We start from the raw sequence: 21,913 nt of genomic DNA, 5'->3' as shown, positions 1-21,913 counted from the left end.
TTTGTATATTATCTGTTGAAACGAGAACTATCAATTATGATAAAAAAAAATGTTAATAACATTATCGGAATAATTGAATATTTTATACATTATCTTAAATGACGTTGTTGTTGCAACCCTATCGTTCATCTCTTGAAGGAAATTACCAGTTGACACGTGCCCCCCGTATCTACTTATATATTTTTTTTGGTGTATGACCTCTAAAAGGTAGACTATATTGTAGAAAAACATACCTGTCCATGTCTAAAATGTAGGTATATATGTTATATATAATATAATATAATATAATATAAATCTTGGGACAACTCACACACGGTTATCTGATCCCAAGCTAAGCAGAGCTTGTGTTATGGTAACCAGACAACTGATAAACTTACTTATATATTTCTAAATACATACATAATATAGATAAATTACACCCAGACACAGAACAAATGATCGTGCTCATCACACAAACATTTGTTCTGGGTGGGAATCGAACCCACGACCTCCGATATAGCAGTCAGGGTCACTAACCACTAGACCAACAGGCCAGTCAATATACCTACACTAGCTGTTGCCCGCGACTTCGTCCCCGTGGTTAGAAGATTTAAGCTATGATTTATACCTGCCCTGTTTTTTTCACATTTTCCATTGTATCTTCGCTCCTATTAGTCGCAGCGTGATAGTTTATTGCCTAAAGCCTTCCTCGATGAATGGTCTATTCAACACAAAAATAATTTTCCAATTTGGACCAGTAGTTCCTGAGATTAGCGCGTTCAAACAAACAAACAAACTCTTCAGCTTTATATATTAGTATAGATTTTAATCTACACCTAAAACTTCTCAACGTGCTGAAAGCAAAAGTTTTAAAGCATTCCAAACTTGAGATGTTCGAGACAATTTTTTTCAGACTTTTAAATCTGTTTGACTGATGTCAATGTAAATCTATTTCAATGGGAGTTCTCTTAATAAAAGTAACTGTTATAAGCAGTTTATCAAAGATTCAAGTCCATACAATATAATGTATATAGGTCTGCTTGACAGAATGATTACATTTAATAATAAAATTGCATTCGTTCGAAGGTGGTAACAATGAAAACACAATGTGCTAAATAGTAATAATTTAATATCAACAGACGAATTAAATTCGTATTAATTTTTTGTTGTTTTTTTTTATAATTTGATTCAATTAGGTACAATATAGTGTCGTATATCTAGGCTACATAAGTATAATTCTTATTAACAATAATATATAATAATTAATTACATTTGGAATACAAGTGTAGAAAATAATTATTTACAGGATTTAAAATATAATATTGTAAAAAACCTTGATTATTGTTCTTGTGCATGATGTATTTACAAAAAGAAAAATATATGTGTATCAAATGCAGTATAAGAAGAAAATAAATTAAATGTATTTAAAAACTTCGTACCAATTTTTCTAGCAAATAGTAGGAATGAAAACATTATATACAGTTTTATTAATAATTAATTTTAACCATTTCTTTGTCCCATATTACAATAGAAATCAGTATTCGTGGGTATTATAGAAAGCAAGGCATGTTCGAATTATTCCCGAAATATTATAATCTTTTTTTAAACTGTGCAAACTACAATATTACAAACTAGTTCGAATATGTGATCTTAAACGCAATATATGTTGCAAGACGAAGTACAGTCAGCAACGAAACAAGATTAAACTTGAATACTTGGAAAAATATTTTATAAAGTTAACGAATTACACTTTCTCCAAAACTGAGTATACTATTACTTTTTTTGCTGATTGTACTTAAAATGTTGGTTTATTACAAAAACATTGACATTTTAAGGTTTATTAATAACATTGAAATACTGTTCACATTGAGCTGTTTTACTCTTAAATATGAAAATGAGGTTTTAGCACAACCACAGTTGGCACTCGTACATACGTTTGCCTAATTAAAAAAAAAAACATTTTTTTTATTCTGGTCAATCAGCCACAAGCTATGACTGAAAATAGACAAGACAGAATTAATTAACATGCGAATCTTAGATATCAATTTTAATAGAATTTTGCAAACAACTTTATAATATACAATATCGAATTATCGTCAACTAATGAGGTACAGTTAGCATGTTAAATATTTTATTTTAATATATTTTTTATAAACTATTAAATTTGAATATATAATAAAATTGTCGCTCACTGGTAAATACTGAAGCTAGCATACTCATGTTACTCTGACATAATTGTTATACTCAATATACCTATAGTCTGCGCGCAAGTTCTAGTCACCTCCTGAATTGACAAAATGCATACGCCGTCCTAGACAGTCTTTTGACCATCATGCCGCTCACCATAGATAACCTCAAAAAACATTCGGCAGGTAAGGCAATTACGCGTGCCAAACATACATGCCGTGCTATCGTGACCTTGAAACATTCAATCAGATGCAGTATTCGCTTCCTGAGCTATCCGTGCCTTCCTCAAAACCTCTTGGACTTCAAGAGCTAACTACAACTTGCGTGCACACTTTTAAAGGTGAATTTATCTCATAGAATTGGCTCCATTTATTTTGGTGTTAAATATACAATTTAATTCTAGTTTATTGGGTCTTGTATATCCTATGGAGGGACTTATAAACGTCTTGAAAGACTTGGGACATTCGTTACGGTGATAGGAACGTCCTAATAGATAATGAATATAATTTGCTATTCTATCGCCACTAGGCGGTGTACCTAATAATGTGAAAGTGTAAATATTTAGTTTGTATACAATGCACTAACTATATCATTATAATATGCGAGGAGGTATGATTTACTGGGAACAATATAAAGTCGACAATCGATTTAATGTCTATATAATGGTCTGTGTTGCTGTTGGCTCATATTTTCGTAATTTTGCGACAATGTGTACAAATATAATACCACAAAACAGTCGCAATTACCTCCCAAGGCTCCACTTTATATGATATTTACTGAGAACTTTGAAAATGTTTATGTTGTCGGTAGCAACAATATCATATTTCACATATTAGGTGTCACACACTGTCGCTTTAGACTATTATATTATTTTAATATATTATTAATTACTTATTACACTATAATATAATAATGATTACATTATTTCGCCTGAGGTTAATTTGAGTTCATTAACATTAGAAATTCTATATTTCCAACCAGAGTGAATAAATAAGGTTAAGGCACTAGAATAGACAATCGAAAAAAAAGCACCAAAAAAAGTGCAATCAACGGTTAGTTGCACTAAAAAGTAATTAAAAAACAAACAGTGCTTATTCTATAGTTTGCAAACTAAACTAGCAATAGGTATACCTAGTTGCGAAGTTGTGAAGCTAAAATATGTCGGCAAGAAACTAATAATTATATTTATCGATCTAATTTACGACTTGACTATCACACTGTTAATAAAAAGAAAAACGTTTCTTTGTATGCTAAATTGTTTGGAATTGGAAAGTTCTTGCTTAATTTGACAGTTTCATTTACATTCTTTACTTGTTCTAACGGTCTGTTTGAACAAGTTTTAGATACTACTATATATTGAAATAACGAAGAAAACGCCTTCTTTATGAAAACCTTAGTAAATAATGTTTCGGACCCAACCGGTCCTTAATCATTAATTTACGTGTAGTTATTTGGATTAAACATTTTTTTTTTTATATTAAAATATCATAGTTTTTACAACTTATCCGTTAAAAAGTGGTTTCAATTTAGTTTAGTTTGCACACAACAGAATCAGCACAAATTAATATCTTAGTAACAATTTAAACATCCATAAAATAAACTTTTGGTCCTCGAACCTTTGGAAATCCAACAATATCAAAATTAATATCAATAAACATAATTATAACGTATTCATCAATAAACTAACGATAAAACATTGTTCTTGTGTCGTTTACGGCTCATTTGCATACAATCACAAAACATACAGTGTTTATTTTAGGTCCGATGTTTTAACTACATAAATACTCCTTCGATAAAATACTTAATTCATGTTCGTGCACTACCTTTTTTACAGTCACCACTGTCAGAAAAAGGTTGATATAACCTGCTTTAAATATTTCATAGAAGAACAATGATTCTTAATCGTGATTCGTAGTACATAATAATTTGAATTAATGCATATAAACATCATCTAAAATATTTATACAGTTAAAGTTTTATTGTTTAATAAGTACTTTATTTATATATCAAGTATCAAGAATCTAAATGACCCATCTATACTAATACTATAAAGAGTGCTGTTGATTGTACGTCGGTGATAACTACTGAGCCTACAAAAATCTTTCGACGAAACTGTACTGTTTTAGATAGACTATCTATGTTCTTATATAAAATATATGGTTCCGTATTGTAATTCAAGTTGTCAGTCAGCACCTGAGCAAGCGGCCATGTTTATTGTTTAAAGGTAAGGTGTTCTGTTCAGTCTTTCCATTTTTATACAAAACTGATAGAAAGGACATAGATAACACTCGCTCATGTCTATATTATACTAGATAATCAAATTAAATACAGTTTCTATCACAATATGCTGTAAACCTATTGCAATTCTGCAACAATTATCTTAATCTAAGGAATGTCGCTTACGTCTAGCCACGGTTACTTTTTAAAGAGAGCGGTCACCTCCTCGATCGTCCTGTTCTTCGTTTCTGGCAGTTTCAAGTATGTGAAGATGAAGAATAAGATTAGTAGGACAGTGTATGGCAAGAACACATAGTTTCCGAATGCTTCCGACATCGGTATGAAAGTTAATCCTACTATGAAGTTGGCGAACCAGTTGACGAGCGCGCCGACGCTCACGGCCGCGCTGCGGGCGCCTTGTCCGAACAGCTCTGACAGCAACATCCACGGTATAGAGCTGGGGCCGACGCCGAAGCAGGCCACGTACAGGAACGTGAAGATGACGGCAAATATACTCATCGTCGTGTTATCCTCGTACGTGAAGAATGCGACCGTCATGAGCACGGAGAACAGTGCCATACCGGCGAGTCCGCCCAGCTGCAGCGTGCGCCTGCCGAGCCGGTCCATCAGAGGAATCGACACAAGAGCCATTATAAATAGCATGCTGCCCACACCTATCGCAGACAAACGAGCGCTCTCTGGCGTCAGGCCGGCGCTCTCGAATATAGTAGTGGAGTAGTAAAGTACAGCGTTGATACCTCCCAGTTGCTGCGACAAATGCATCACTACTCCGATAATCAGCGGTTGTCGCAGAGCTTTGATCATGAACAAGTCGCGAATACTAAACTTCTCTTCTTGCCTAGCCGCACGATCTTCTACGTGCATATCATTGATCTCGTCATCAATTTCAGACGTTCCTCGAATTGAACTCAGCGCAGCTCTTGCTTTCTCTTCATCATGGACAACGAGGAGCAAATATCGAGGACTCTCGGGGGTAAACAATACCATGACAAGTTGGAGGCCTGACGGGATGAGTGCTAATCCGAGCAGCCAAGGCCATCCCTCATTGCTTCCAAGGATCATGTCGATACCCAATATCTGAGCGCCAACCATACCGAAAGCTACAGCCAGTTGGTTGACAGTACCGAACGCACCACGCAACCTCACAGGTGCTACTTCTGATACATAAGTCGGTGAAGCAGTAGTAGCAAAGCCACAGTTAATGCCGATAATGAATCTTCCAATAATAATCATTTCCACAGAGTCGGCCAGTTTGCTGAATCCCATGAGCACAGCGCCCACTAGACCAATGACAGAGTTTACGAGCAGGGCCTTCTTGCGGCCGTACTTTTCAAGCATCCAGCTGGCGAAGGGGCAGCCTATCATACCACCGACGGCGAATATACTGACGATGATACTGAATATAAGACTGGGGCTCGCCTGGTACTGCTCGCTGATGAAGTTCTCGATGAAGGAGCGCGGCGAGTTGATGACGCCGGTGTTGAAGCCGAATTGCAGCATGCCGAGCACGGCCGCGCCCACTGCGAACAGCAGCGAGCCTGTTACACCACCCTGCGCCATCTTCGGTTTCGAAGATTCTGGAATTAGTAAAGAAAATAATTCATAACTTACAAATTAGCAGGCGGATAATCTTTGCCTTACACGGGCCTCTTAATGGCCGTATTACCGTAACAACGCACGTTGAAAGGATAATTGGTGTAATTAGTACGATGAACCGACAAATAAGCGGTGGAAAATTTCGATTGGAGTTCTAAAAAACATTGGGACTCTTTCTTTTGACTTTCACTTATTGGCCTTATTGCGCTCACAATTTTTAGGGGCTAAGAACAGGAAATGTTTCAGTAAATACTCGGGCATTCATCAAACAGTATTAGAATCACGTGATATTACTAAACTATCTTATCTGTTGTAGATCGAAGGTTTCAAGTGATCAGTAGCATCCGGAGATATGTGTTAACCAGATAATGTTGCATTCTGTGTTATTATTCCGATCACTGATCGTATTATATAATGTGTATTATCTTGTTCTTTCAAGGAAAACAGGTGTGATCTGGTCTTTATATAGGATAGTATAAATAAACATCTATAGAGCAATGCGTACATAATTATGAATTGAAAGAATTTAAATTGTTGAATATTTTTCACGTCGTTAAAAGAAGTAGACTGAAAGAGTTTTTGAAATCACTTTAAAGAATACAATTGATTGAATTAAAACATGATAATATATTAATTACAAGCAGAATTGAAGAGATCCCTTAAGATAAAGTATTGATATTCCTACAAGTAAGGCTCGCTTGCAATATTGAAAATAATCCATTATCTCCAATCGATCGTAATGAACAGGCCGCTACATGCTCGATTCTTATTGTTCCAAAATTATCATTTGAAAACAACATAATGACGTCGTTAAACAAGAATCATCGAAAACAGGACCAAACCTGTCACATTTGTATGGAAAAATGTAATAATTTACATATGTTAAATGTCAAGTAGGTACATGTACAAAAACGAGAACAATATTTAGAATTAACCACGCTGATATGATATTGAAGCGTAACAAAACGTCTCATATTACCAGTATACCTATTTAATATAATTTAAAAGGCGAAACTAAATAAAAAAAAAGGAATTCGAAGTAAATATCGTTAAAGTAAACTTTTAATTCAGCTTAAAGTCGTAATTCACTTCAGTCGAATTGTTGGTAGTCAGTCATACTTTGGTCAATTATATGACCAGTCAAGAGGTTTTTCCAACACCGAGCAAGATATAGATGCATACATCACGTTTAAAGACAAAGTTTTTGAAATCTTCTAAGATATCGCGGATGGTCCATAAATTGAACGCACACACGGGCCGTATGAGAGCAACAATACACGTGATTTACGGAAAAGAAACCGCATTTCTTACATTTGAGCAACTCAATCCGCGGTAACGCTTAGTAGTTTCACTTGCCTAGGAGAAATGTATTCGAGACTGAACCGCTTAGGGAAAAAAAAACTTTGCTGAAACCACAAAGTCACGCAATGCTACATAGTATTTGTTCTCAATCCGAGTATATAATTATTTTGGCGCAAAAATCAAATGGGCAACAATCCACTTACCGGTATCCACAGGACACGTCAAACTTAACCGAAATACCGAATAGTTTTAGTAAATGTTTCTGAATATTGTGTGTTTATCATACCAATAAAGATACGGAATCAGATCTGCGTTTGAGATAAAAAATTTAGATAAACAATAAATAAACCACGTACCGTCCTTAATAAAGCGGTAAATAGGTAGGTACAGTATCTTGATTCTTTGATAGCATAGATAATATAAATTAGACCGATGTATGGTGACGTAACAAGATTGCAAATTAAATTGACCTGGTCGGTTGCTTTTTTTTATTTGCAAATTTCCGTTTATATTAGTTGAACATAGGTGTATGTGCCAGGACAATAACGACCTTTTAAAGTAATACCGTTGCAATAGTGAAGGCATGAAGAGCGCTCTATGATGGAGTAGCATCTTACCCGTCTAACTTTAGGTAGATTTTTTTCCAACTCCTCATATTAGCTACTTCTGATTGATTTCATACCGGGTTCCGAGGGAATCAATCGCTTTCTTGCGGCTCTAAGAGCTTAAGTACAAGGTGGTTTCGTAGATTATCATAATTAACCCTGGATTATAGGAATTTCAATTTCAACGGGTTTTGGGGTTTGTCCCATTAAATGGGCTAATTTAAAAACTGAAAATGGAGACTCAAGGAGCTGCTCAATACTTACATAGTAAAACGAATTTTCTATAGAATAAATAATAATCAAAATTTAGATGTAATAACAACGTCACCCAATTGAAATCGAACTTATCCAAAGACAAAATACTATCTCATTAGGAATTAATCAGAAGCCTGTTTGCTTAACCAATGATATGTAAGATAAAGAAGGATACTTCAATGAAGGTCGACTACTTATACGTCTAACCGGATCTTGACCTCTGAATACATAATATAGGACTGAAATAAAGTAACACTCACCAATACCTTACAAATCTAGGTTATTTTGGATTGATTGTTTTTAAATTGTTTCCGTAACGAAACAACTTGAAGGCACAAAAGGCAGTTTAATTCTTCTATATTTCAAAATCTTTACGTTAGATTTTTATATATTTATTTTAGGTTGGGACCTAGGTTTATTAACAATGATTAATGATTAAATAACCTCTTGGTAATTGCTCCAAGAGGAGCTGGTCTCTGAAATAGGTTTCGTCCTGTATGTAGCCCTGATCACCAGGTCCCAAACCCACAGACATTTACATAAAGCTATTAACATCATAATTAGTTGGTAAGATACACAAATAAAATACAAAACTAAAACGAAACAAGGTCTGCAGTAAAACAATGAGATATTAAGGAAACAAAAGTATAGTAAGTAATAGTAAAACAGAATCAATCATAAATTGTTCCACTTCAAGTAAAATATGACTTCATAAACCTTTCGTGTTATTACCATAAGTTAAACAATAGCACAATTTAGTATTACTTTAAAGCGACGAAGCTTGGTTTATTATAATATGGGAGTAGTATAAAATACACAAAACAACCGCTGATATCATTCAGCAGATCAGATTTTATCGCACTACTAAGTAAAGTCTGTATAACCCATACATCCAACATTATGAGAAATTCATACTAGATGACGATGGTCCTTGGCTTAATAAATAAGTTTAAAAAAACAAGGAAGCCAGAGGATTGATATGATAGTAAAATTCTAATTAACCTTCAAGCACCATATGACAAACATTTCACTTATAGAAAGGGACGTTGTGTTGTAAATACAATGTTTGGTGCAAGCGAAGTTCAGAACAGAGTAGGAATCACTAGAAATCATATTAAGATCTATCGTGGACTCCAACAACTTTTGGATATAAATATTGTACTGTAGGAGTTGGGATGTATACCGAAATTCCAAGACGTCAAGAAAGCAATAATGCGATTGGAGGGCATGCAAATGAGGACGTTCGAAATGACTTAAGGAAATTGTCGATTGATAGCAGTATTAAACGTTTTAGAAGATCGGCAAAATTGAGCCACTAAAAAGTAAGTGTACTTAACGAATCGAACAGTCCAGTTTCAAATATGACAGAAAACCGTAGAGCGACAAAAATTAACAAACAAAAGAATCTCGTAACCGTTTCGATGACATTGTTGAAAACAATAGATCCGCGACACTCGATACTCAAAATAGAGAATGTGTTGAAACACTTAAATCTATACAAAAGGAACAGCAAGTAGATGATCATAAAACAACACTGAACTAAAGTGAGGCATTCGTTTCGCTTGAAAAAGCACGGGGATATTAAATGCGGTGCAAAGATACAAGAGCAGGAAGAGATCTGACTTTGAGTAATGGAATTGTTAGAACTGTAGGAAGAAATGATGACCAAATGGCTATTTTCGAAATCATGTCAAACGAGGAGTTGTAGAACACTTTGACAACTATCTTTTGAGAATCAGTCTACCTTAGAGAATAGTAGGATAACGCTGGGGTTTTAGAACCACACATAGAATCTGCTACAGTTCAATCAATTAACTTTGTCTACTTTGTGCTAAAAGCAGTAATTTAACTACTTATGACCGATAAAATCTATGTAAGTGGGAGTACGTCTTGCAACTCTATACATGGATTCCATGCAAATAGGCTGGAGAAAAATTACTAAGAAAATAGACCCTATTTTTTTCCGGGGTGAAACGCTAATGTCTTCAACCCACGTCGAGGACACGGCGTATGGGGGGATATGTCGGACTTCCACCGACTAAAAACACCCCGGGCCCCTTCTACTGCTTTAGCCAAAGAAAATGGACCCTACCAAATTTATGACTGCACCAATCGTTGCATAACTCCATTTTAATTTTTATTTGTTGTTATAGCGGCAAAAAAATACATCACGATAGGTACAACTTTCAAGCTATAACGGTCGTTACAGCTTGTTATAGCTCGTTATAGTTGAGCTTCAACACATGGTGACAGACGGATGGACAGACTGATGGACAGATATAGCAGCCTTAGTACCGAATGGGATTCTGGTTTACCCTTCAGGGTATCGTTTTAATCGTATCATCGTAAAAGTTTCTACTCATTGAGTGTTCCTTTATTATGTTAAGCACAATATAATTGACCACTAGATAGACCCCTAGTAGAGCTTTCTCGAAAGATTGATTATATCAAACCTCAGAGATAGGCTATCGAGAATGATTAATAGCTTTACCGATTGTGGAATGAACATTGGTACGAGAAGAACTTTTTTTTAACCACAAATTCCGAATTGCGAATGAGCAAGGAGATTATATTTACTAAGACATTCTATCTCATCTTCTCAGTAAATTCCTGTTTTCGTAACTTGTCTCAAGTTAGATACCCGTTTACCTATCGACAAAATCTATGGAAAACCCGACAACCGCCTTAAAAAAAACAAGATTCAAAACCAGTTCCATATCGTTACACTCATTGCTAGAGCAAATATTTAGCAACTGTATCAATAACAAACAAACATATAACTACCGACAGTAAACAATATTATATTGAAGCAAGTATAAAAATAAAAATTGAGACTTCAAAAAGGTTTCATATGTTCCTATTCTTTTTTTTATTGCGGTATACTTACTGACTAGTTTAATAATAGAAGTTTGCCAGCCAGTGATCTAACCAAATTGAAAGAAAGAAATCTTATTTTCATTAAAAAGAACACAAAAAGTATTTAAAATCACGCGTATCATGTTGTTATCTGAGTCGAAAACTGCGACAAATCACAAAAAGCGACAACAATCTTGGGCAACACACAAGGACACTTAAATAAGTGACACTTTCTGTTTGGAAATCAACAAGTACATTGTAGTATAAAATATTATTTTATATGGAAAGTGAACTCACCAAGAAATGAAAACACAGACACGTCAATATAGACTCACTTTCTATAAGTTGTTAATAAACACGCGTTGTGGATGGTGTGGCATAGCCAACGGAGCAAAACGCACTGGCTGCATTAAAGGTCGTTTGCGAAGACAGCTACCTATCGTAAACTCAGAACAAGTTGTACTTAGATATTCAAGCAACGCACTTCGTGTTGAACCACTATTATCAAGATCTAAGTAATAAAAATGATTGTTAAGCTGATTAATTAGTGTTCGTGTTATCTAACTTTTTTTTCTAAGATGGAATGTTATGGAATCATGCTTTGTACCGTTTTGCTTTTGCGTTTTTATTAGTAAACACGCGAATAATATGAAAATCGACAGCTGCGGGTTTGAACTTTAACTAGGTTGTGTTAATCACTTATTGGTTTTTTTAATGATACTTTTTATGATCTTATAACTTTATTAAGTCATGTTGAATTTGTATCATTCGGTATAAGCAATGGCAAAATGCTTCCTATTTTCTTTGTAAAATATTTTGTTCCTGATAAGAAAATATTTAAGTTTTCGCAGATAGTCTTCTTGGGTTACTACGGGATAACTTTTAGGTCTAAAATAGGAACAAAAAGCAACAAATAATTTTTCCGTGGTTAAAATAAATAACTAAATACACAATACACGTCTTCCTCAGAATCTAACGATTAAAGGAGTCTTTGATCTCTGGGAGCGGATATTGGCATCCTTAAATTCAATAAATCCCTGAGGGCGAAACACTCAAAGGGATTGAAAGACCAGTTTAAATGCGATTAAAGTTACATTTTAATATACTGAGAGTAAAATACTCCGGAAAATCATTAGTGAATAAGTGCATTTGTGGAAAGCCCGACGTTTTGAGTTTAAGGTAAATAAACAATATTATGTCATACTGTGAACGTCATAAGATAGATAATTAGTATCTATAATTTATTAGCTTTTCTTCGCAGATTCTCCGAACTGGATTACGATTATAGCAAATACTCTTAAAACCTCCTTAACGAGGTTGTTAGTTAAACCAATACCAATTTTTTGCGATATTTCTGTGATAACTATGGAAAAATGAAAAAAATACAAGAAAGTAATTGTACAATAAGGAGAAAAGTAAAAGTTTCTGAGAAATATCTAAATTCTGTGAATTAAATACAATTCCGATAACACTTAACAAAAATTCTAAAACAAACGACTAATGTATAATTTTCAACGAAACATTGTAATTTCAATTTATAAATTAACATACACATGTCAGTAGTAAAAACCTGTTTATAGTCAATTAGTAGGTCCTTTGGTAATTTACATAAATCTCACGAAGCGACCACTCCTTGGACTATTGTTTATACAGCGAGGTCACGAAATATAAACAATTGGATGACACGGTAAAACGTATTTTAGTGTAACATTCTGTTAAATAAATACTAGATAGTATTTATCAGTTTATAATAACAATTATTGGAACACGAACGTATAGTTATTTTGGAACTTTTTTAAATGTTTTAAGCTATCCGTATAGTGTTTTGTATCATAGCCTTAATTTATCTAACTAGGCATTAGAAAACAAGACTAGAATAGGTTTGATAGCTGGGCTACGTTTGAGATGCGTTTTATTACTAAAAAAGAAAAAAATAGTTTTAAAACATATCTTTGCCTTGATGCGAAGTCACACGTTAGTTCCATTCACCATAATTTCATCAAATTCATGTTTAAAAGAAAAAATACATTATAATTATTCAATAAACTTCATGTCTGACACTGAAAAAAAACAAAATGACATCATGAAGACGGGCGAGTTTTGCAACGATAATTTTCTACTCAAAGGCGGATCCGCAAAACGCACTAGTATTAATTTTACCTATACATACTCGTGTGTATACCCAGTAATGCATTAATTAATTAAATGAATATACCTGTTTAATTGTAAAAAGTAGATAAGTATAAAGTACCAGTATTAACTTGGGACATTTTAACACGTTCCGTTTCGAAACACGATACGCCAACAGTCATACAAAACTGTTTACTTTTTTTACTGATAGAAAGACACAAATTCCGTCATATTCCAGTTTCTTCATACTTTAAATAATGATAATATAACATCCACTTAATATTCTTAAAATTTAAACGTGGTTGCATATGCTAAATAAGTTAAAGCTTCTTACAAAAAAAAATAGATATTTTCCAGAGGGCCTACTTTCCACAATCATGTTTTCACTACTGCAATAATGTTTATTTCAATTTTATACGTATTTCCTTAATTATTCTAATTCACAACCAGCGAACGGTAAAAGAAAATATCGTGAGGAGCCCTGGATTCCTTATATTGGAATTTGAAACCAATCCGCAGTGAGCTAGCGTGGTGATCAATGCTCAACCCTTCGATATACGGGAAGAGGCCTGTGCCTAGCAGTGGGTCCTGATATCAGGGGTACAAACGAATCAAATAGTTCTAAGACCATAAAAATCGTTATATTCGTAATAAATGAACAGTATAACCGAACGGTATTGTTTTAAGTATATAGCATATCTTATCATTCTAATTAAGACGTTTTATTAGTCATTTTAAGATTTCTTAAGCTTTGTTCCAATCATTATTAGTATGGCATCAATACAAAAATGCTCATTACGAGTTTACAACAAGCGTGCACCATTGAATTACAAGATGTATTAACATACGTTACAACGATTTAATTGCAATAAATAAATGTTATGATCAAATAAACAGATGGCAGAGGACGTAATTAAAACGTAATTATAGTCGTTCTGTTGTCGTTCTTCCTCGATGAGTGACATAAATGTTAGCTACATACATTGCAGGGTGTAATATTGTAAGAATTATCCCAATAAAAGTGTTTCGAACCATGTTGTCAGTATATATTATATTTCATTTTCCTGACACATATTCTACAGAATACAACATTCTTTAACACATAGCATCTTTTAATCACAGCCAGATACAAGGCAGAAGAGTAAGCTTCAGACAGCTGTTGCAGATAAGAGCAATAAAGAGATCTGCGTGAAATGCTTATCACCTGAAGTAAAATTGAGGATTAGCTTTAATCCATGAACCTCCATGTTAGTAAGCGCAGAAATAAAAATTATCTCTGCTTTGCATCACAAAGTTCAATTTAACCGTCATTATCTTACATAAACTAAAGGTTCGTTTTTAAATTAAAAAATAAGCATTCCTATATTTATTACCAGTATAGTATCAGTATCTAACAATTAATCACCAACCACCACCAATGGCAAACTGCAACAAAAAAATCGAATCCGCGCGTAAAAAAAAATAAAGAAAAAAGCGAAGCCCCAAGTTTTATCACTCTCGTAAGAAAAATCTATCATGTACCAAGTGTGGTTTAAGTATGTCTAATTCCCCAGCTTCAGACGTATCACAGCCTATAATATGCGAAATTACAACGACAGTTGTGAGTTTATATGTATTACTGTCCGTAACAAGCAGCTACTTACAAATTGCATGGCTGTAGGGGATATTTAAAAAGAATGATTTCGTTTTTATTTGATTGCGATTCCATGCGCGTAATTGAGGATGTTGTGGTGATATGAAAACGCATGTAGGGTTAACGTACAATATTGGTATTTTTAATTAATTTGATCTGTTTATCCTGTATGATTGATAAGAATCACGTGAATTATTGCGACTGTAGTAGAGATGAATGTTCGTAAACATTTACATTTATATAGCCGTAGAAAACAGAATAAAGTAGACCGTGCAAAATAATATAAAGGCTGTCACAGCAAGCCGAAATGCTTGATAGTTTCAAATATACATAAATATATTTAGTTCGTTTTTTTACAAATAAACAACGTCTACCATCATAAAAGCCTTATGATATACAGATGATCAACGAACGTCAATAGAGGTTGAGTATTCTAAACACAGTAATTTCGCACTCTTCCGGGTAATTTTGTTTTCTTCATAAAAATAAGCGGTGTCGTCTCAGTCAGTCAACGCACAGTGACACTTCATTAGCAAACAAATAAAAGATGAAAAACATATTTGAGATTCTTATTTCTAAAGAAAATATTAGATGAGTTCAATTTTCGACTAACCATTCTGTGTCTCCGATCCGATCATTTATTTTTAAATCCCCTTTCCAAGAATTTAGGTAAAACAATGTTTGAAGTTTCACGACCTACGCGATCTAAATTTAAAAATTGGAATGTTAAACGCCATTTTATTTTTGGTGATGTGTTATTAATATTGTTATCTTATTTTGAAAAACCGTATATTGGACAATTTAGTTAGAAAACAGTTTGCGAAAAACACATTTTTTACGTAAATAACTAAATATTCTATGTATTTTTGTTACGTGAAACACAAAATAATAACGACGTCATTAAACATTGCTAAGAAACTTTTTGCTGCATTATGTACCTAAGCATTGTCTTTTTTAATGATAAAAAACAAAAGTTTGGTCGAACACGCACGTCTCTACATTATGCTAGTGTCTTGAAGGTAACCAATGTGACATCATGGGGACCGGCATCACGCAATGGACTAGTGCGTTTCGATTTTTTTTGTCTGTGCCTGAGGTGTCATTCGACCAGCCACTAAAGAAATATTAGAATACAATAACTGTTACATATATACGTATAATAATTGTTCCAGTTAGATATAAGTAAATATATTATGAAACAGAAAAACCTTACTTTCTTTTTTTTTTTTTTGGTATAACGCCAAAGGTCATTTCCTTTATAAGGACAAACATTACAACTATCAAGCTTTACGCTTAAAAATTGTTCGGTCTAAAGATATGAGTCACTCTAAATGTAACTTATAAAATGAAAACTTACAATATCTTATCTGATATCAAATCGATAGGTTTTTGAAGATCGTAGTAACTTATGGCAGAGACAAGCAATCCAATGACGTCAGATCTTTCAATATTCTAAAGTGTTCTTGGACTGTTGTTGAACAGAAAATCAGAGAATAGGAACACAAATTTTGCTCACATTAAGGTCCAAAACAGACTTGCACTGGCCTAACACGTGAATTACCTACATTTTCAAAACAAAAACAACTGCGACCAGCCGACAATTCATAAGTATACTAAATACGAATACATTAATAAAAATTATGCATAGTCGACCGCACAGATTGCCAATGACATCGATATGGTCTTTATAACACAGCGATAAGGTTGGTTTTAGAATTTCGTTTCCAATTATTTTCGGCCCTACGTACCCCAAGAATCGACGCTCATTTTCTTCGGTTTTCCCCAGTGTTCGTAAACCCGCACTGCGCGTGTTCAACCGCAGTAATATAGTAAACATTGAATAAGAATATTTATTGAGAATTGTTTGATAAACAGTTTGGTACGACTTGTTTATTAACAATTAACGAGATATACGATTTCTAGTGTTGATAATGATTATCGTTTAGCAATTTAACAACGATTTAAAAGCTTCCGAAGACATATTTGGTTTTGTTTCTTATTAACTTCTTTCAATACATATTGTAGAAAAAAAATGCGAGCCTCACAAAAATAACAAAATGCAATTTTAATGTCTTCCTTGCTATTTTAAAACTCTCTGAATGAACTCCTTTAATATTAGAACAACGAGGACTAATGCCAACCAATGTGCATATTGTCGATATATTGGGCAGGTACAAGTTTTCCTATTAGCCTTCTTTCCGGGCTGTGAATATTTAACGAACTTCGATCTACACCGTTCTTTTAATTCCTTTCAAAGGCCTGTGTTTACCACAAACACCTAATGATAGCATAAGAGGTAATAATTATCGAAAAATATACTTAAAATGTTCACAGTCATGCTCCAAGGTATGTCTTTAAAGGTCTGTATAAATAAACAGTCTAGACCAGCTATCATAAAGATCATAAAGAGGCTGTCCGTAGCTCACGTTGCCTTTATCCAAAGCTTTAGGAGATTCGGAAAACCTTATGAAATTCGATCTTGTTTGATAGAAAGATTACAAATAAACTTACAAAATAAGGTAGGTAGGTATTGTAGGGAAATACTGCACTGTTTATCTAGGCATTTCAACCTAAAAGCAATCTAATAGAAATTCAAATAAGGATTGTTTAAGTGAAAGTGCAAACACAACTTGACACGAGGAAATTCTCGAAGGCGCCTCCAACCTACGTCATAGATGTAATCAAATTCCTTGCTTACAATAAAATACGGACAGCATACAAATATGATAATAATACAAGAATAGCCTGTGACGCGAGTCACATCGAAAAGAAAGAAGCTTCTAGATTGTATACGTTCTAGAAGAGTCCTCATGACGCAATACAATTAAATTCGAAAAAAACACACTGGGCCCAGAAGTAATGTATCCGTTCATACCGCGATTTAAACGTCCTATAAATGAACGGCCTATAAAGTATAAATTATAAATACGTTTAGTAGAAGCCATATACGAAGTACGAACAGGTATTTGGAACGTGTATCCACTATGCATGTATATCATTTTCGAAGTTCTAAATCTGAACATTTTATTGAATATTTTAGATTTTTTTAATTCCAATCGGGTTTTATAGAGAAAAAAGGTTAGTATTTTATTAAGGACTTAAAAATGCAACCGAAAATCTTATGAAATAAGTCACGAGCTCTCAATAAAACGCAGGGGTGACGTGAGAATTTCATCGGATTCCTGCGATGCCTACGCCGACCCACTTCTTTGTGAAGACTATAATAAAATGCCTACCTGAGTAATGTTGACCATTAGCCTACTGAGATAATGGGTTAAATAGTACGTAGAAATGTACTACATAGTAGAACATTTTTAACAAAATATAGCTATTTGTAACTGACCCAGCTAAAACTATGGGCACATTGGAGTCACGAAGTCGTAAATTAAATTCTTTTATTCGACTTCACAAGTTTTAACTGTGCGTTTGCCTTTAACAATAATATTATAAATAATTTATGAAAAAGGAAATCAGGACTATATTGCACAGGTAAACGAAATTCGTAGAGCTTGTAATAAGACCGGTAAATAAACAATTTATTTTATCTAACTCTATAATTAACTTAATTACAGTTACAATTAATTATAGATTAATCCTCAAAGTTATTTTAGTCGCTTAAATATTCAGTTCGAAGTTTTTATGGCAGAAATAGTAAAGGTACATAAAAAGCAATTTTGGTTGATGCCATTTTAATTTTGTTGGAACCGCTGGTAGTGGGTAAAGTTATCGAAATCTTACTTCTTAGCAACTTATAAGCAACTAACCTTGTTTTGGATTGTAGGTTGGGTCGATTAAGAACTATGCAGAAGAATTGTGTCGATCAGGAGGTCCGATAAAAGACCTATTACATCAAACTGATTGTTACGTGAAAATAAGTACTTAGATGCCATTTTACTTCTCAACTATCGTGTATAAGTGTACTAAGGTGTATATTTTCGCTTCATCTAAAACGAAAAAAGGTTGCGAACCAGCCATAATAGCAACTTTTAAAATCACTTTCTAGTTGTTCTTGCCAGAATATTCAATACTGTTTTTTTTTGTTATTGATTGTAAAGTTTGTAGGATTTTTACTACCGCGCTTTGTAGAGAGTTTGCGCTTATCTAAATCACGATATCGTGATGCCGAAATACAGGTTGTATTAAGAGCAATTTCATTTTTATATAGCTTCATCTTCAAGCCATTGACGCATTAACTACTGACACAATTACACTCGGACTACAGACAAATTGGTACTTGTACTTGCATTGTGAAGATGGTTCACTTTTGTATGCAATGAGTATGGATCTCAATGTGAATCATCAACACATTGCACATAACAAAATTTTGCGGTTTGAGACAGGATAGTCTAACAAGAACTTGAAAACCCTTTCAAGGAATGTGGTGCGTACCTCAATAAATATTTATTGTATTATTCGATTCTTGACATACACGTTAAACAAAAAACGGTCTAATCTATATTCATAATATGTACGACAATGGGGGTGTATGACGCAGGCCCTACTTGATGACTATGATGCAAAACTCAAGCTGGTATTTATACATTGGAATCGTTAGTCACTTGTTTTTAAATACAAAAAAAGAACAAAAGCATATTCTTAAACCTGAAGATTAGACGAAATTGTTTTTTTTTCTGTTTCCTTAACTGACGTTGCCTGTGATAAAGTTTGAAAGCATTGAAGACGACGAATAGTTCCGAAAACATTCAGAAATGAATGTTAAAACAAAACAAATTCATTTGTTTTCTTCACGGAGTCGGGAAATGCCAGATAATATTAAAAATTAAACAACAAGACGACAGAGACTGCGAGTCCTGGCACTGTTAGTGTTTGTAAATGAATTATTTATCATTGTGCTGAATACTTAACGGGGTTACGCTACGACGGAATTGGAAAATAAAAATCAGAAGACGAAATATAAAATAAGAGATGCCTGAATGAGAGTTATACGGAACTACGAAAGAAATTTGTCTATAAGGCAACAATCACATGTAATATATTCGACTAATGACAACTTCGAACTTCAAAGGAATGGGAATATTATTTCGTTACGAAAAATGACGTCAATTTCTTGTGTCAATTCAGTCAATTTGAGAAATTTAACCTGGCTACAGGCCCTGCAGATGTATACATAGGGTTGCTATGAGGCATGCACTTTTTACATCAAAGGTAATTTAAGTTCTCATACAGGGTCTTAAAATTTTCAGAAGTTGGTTTTACCAATAGTTAATGGCTACTTTAGTTGTGTATGCTATGAGTAGGCCCACAGCATACACAACTAAGTCAATTCCAATTAGAATTTAATTATCAGTATTCAACATTGACATGGACACTTCAAAACATTCAGAATCTCTCAGTATCAGTGAAAATAAAAATATGTTTCAAACAGAGTTGCGGCTTACAATAACATTCATTCATCTAACAGCCATATTTCTTGTCCAAGGACGAGCCTTGGACAAGAAATATGGCTGTTAGATAATATCATGGTGAGATGATGATGACTGTGGAATATGTTAAGATATACCCCAGTCATATTGTAGATACTAATAAAAATCTACAAATTACTTCTTTATTGTTCCATAACAACTTGATTAACTGCTGACAAGCGTTGATTTCTTTTTGTGTTTTCATCACTTTTATTAGTCTCATGTTTATTTTCATGCACTAAACTAGCTTATTAAAAACTGAGTTAATTTAAACATGATGGAGGTAAGTATATAAAATTTATAAATTTCATCTGGTTGATTTGAATAATTTTATACAGCACATTAATAAATCAGACATAGATTGAGTGGGATGAAATGAATAAGACAGAATAAGGACCTATACTGAACAAGATTTATATGATGGTATTATCTTGAAGAAAGGAGGTAAATGAACATGACCTTTTGATTTATGTTAATCAGTCAATATATTTTATCAACCTTGTTCGCTTTTGCTTGTATAGGTATAACATAGACCCTATATTTTTTATAATTTTCAAATGATCAATACCTATTACATCTGGATATTTTAGTAAATAAAATATAACAAATAGTTTTACTGATGATAAATAATAATAAAAAGAATTCAAAGTATTCAAACCCCTTCTGCGGATAAGTGCTGCTGACTTCTCTAACTGACTCTCCATTATCACAAGTCAACAAGTATAACACAAGTCACGACTGAGCTCGTTACGCGCGGCTAATAAACAGGTTTTTAAACAACATCGTCCGCCTTCACTGCTAAAAATATCACGAATCTAAATATTTATTCTAGTTGACAGAATAAACCAGCCTTGAAATCAATTAAAGATGTGATCGATATTATCGAATTATTAAATAAATTTAAATAGCGTGTAGCGATGCGAATTGATGCATTACAGTGGTACCGAATGTATCGCACGACGGGCGTAACTTACGCCTTAACACAATTTAAATTATCTAACAGATTGCTACTATTTCCTCTGATTCCTATATCCAGATTTAAGGATATTAATTATTTTACAAATTGTACGCCTCGGAGAACGAATTCACACACGTGATATTAAATAATTAAATAAATTTATAACGTACCTCTCAAAAGTTGCGCGAAACGAATTTCTCTACCGGACTAACGGTGTCATCTTCCAATTGTATTTGAAAAATAATTTAAGCGCTGCATATGAACTGCCGGAAATGTGTATCGTCTTTCTGAATTATTAAATTGGAGAAATAAATAACTTAAACAATCATCTACCGCACCACCAACTGCTACTTGCCAACTACAGCAGCAGTGTTCCAGATCTACAAAGTACTGTTTACTTAACTTGTCACCTAAATCGATGTCACAAGTGACAGCAGGATAGGAAAACACCAACTTCCTAAGTGCAAAGAAGACAATCTAGCGAGACACACCTTACTTTGCATCTGGTCACACAAGTTTATTTGTAATGAAACAACTACTAGGGAAAAAAAACATTACAAAAGTGCAGCGTAACAAATCCATACCGACATAATTGAGCAATATTTGCCTTTTTGTACTTCACAATAATATTTACCGGGACTACGTTTAGAAACACTAACCTCTAATTATTTCTTTTTTATTTAAAAAAATAAGTATAAATTTTTTATATTATTTAATGAAATTTCTGACTTTTGGTGTTTTTATTTCTAAA

The 21,913-nt window shown here is 33.7% G+C and overlaps 1 protein-coding gene across 3 annotated transcripts; it reads right to left on the bottom strand.

The window, feature by feature from the left end:
- Positions 1-1,554: 1,554 nt before the first annotated feature.
- On the bottom strand, positions 1,555-21,575 carry LOC113496943 (glucose transporter type 1-like). Of its 3 annotated transcripts, none has more exons than XM_026876345.1 (2): positions 21,333-21,575; positions 1,555-5,981 (listed from the first exon to the last, which is right to left on the bottom strand). In XM_026876345.1, the coding sequence occupies exon 2, from the start codon at positions 5,962-5,964 to the stop codon at positions 4,582-4,584; it is 1,383 nt and encodes a 460-aa protein (XP_026732146.1). In that variant the 5' UTR covers positions 5,965-5,981; positions 21,333-21,575; the 3' UTR covers positions 1,555-4,581. The 3 variants fall into 3 exon arrangements, with proteins under 3 accessions (XP_026732146.1, XP_026732149.1, XP_026732148.1); XM_026876348.1 differs by lacking the exon at positions 21,333-21,575 and adding an exon at positions 11,316-11,444; XM_026876347.1 differs by lacking the exon at positions 21,333-21,575 and adding an exon at positions 7,506-7,646.
- Positions 21,576-21,913: the final 338 nt, after the last annotated feature.

This window comes from Trichoplusia ni, chromosome 8, assembly GCF_003590095.1.
Source record: "Trichoplusia ni isolate ovarian cell line Hi5 chromosome 8, tn1, whole genome shotgun sequence".
Classification (NCBI taxonomy): Eukaryota; Metazoa; Arthropoda; class Insecta; order Lepidoptera; family Noctuidae; genus Trichoplusia; species Trichoplusia ni.
This window is presented reverse-complemented; position numbering and strand designations above follow the sequence as displayed.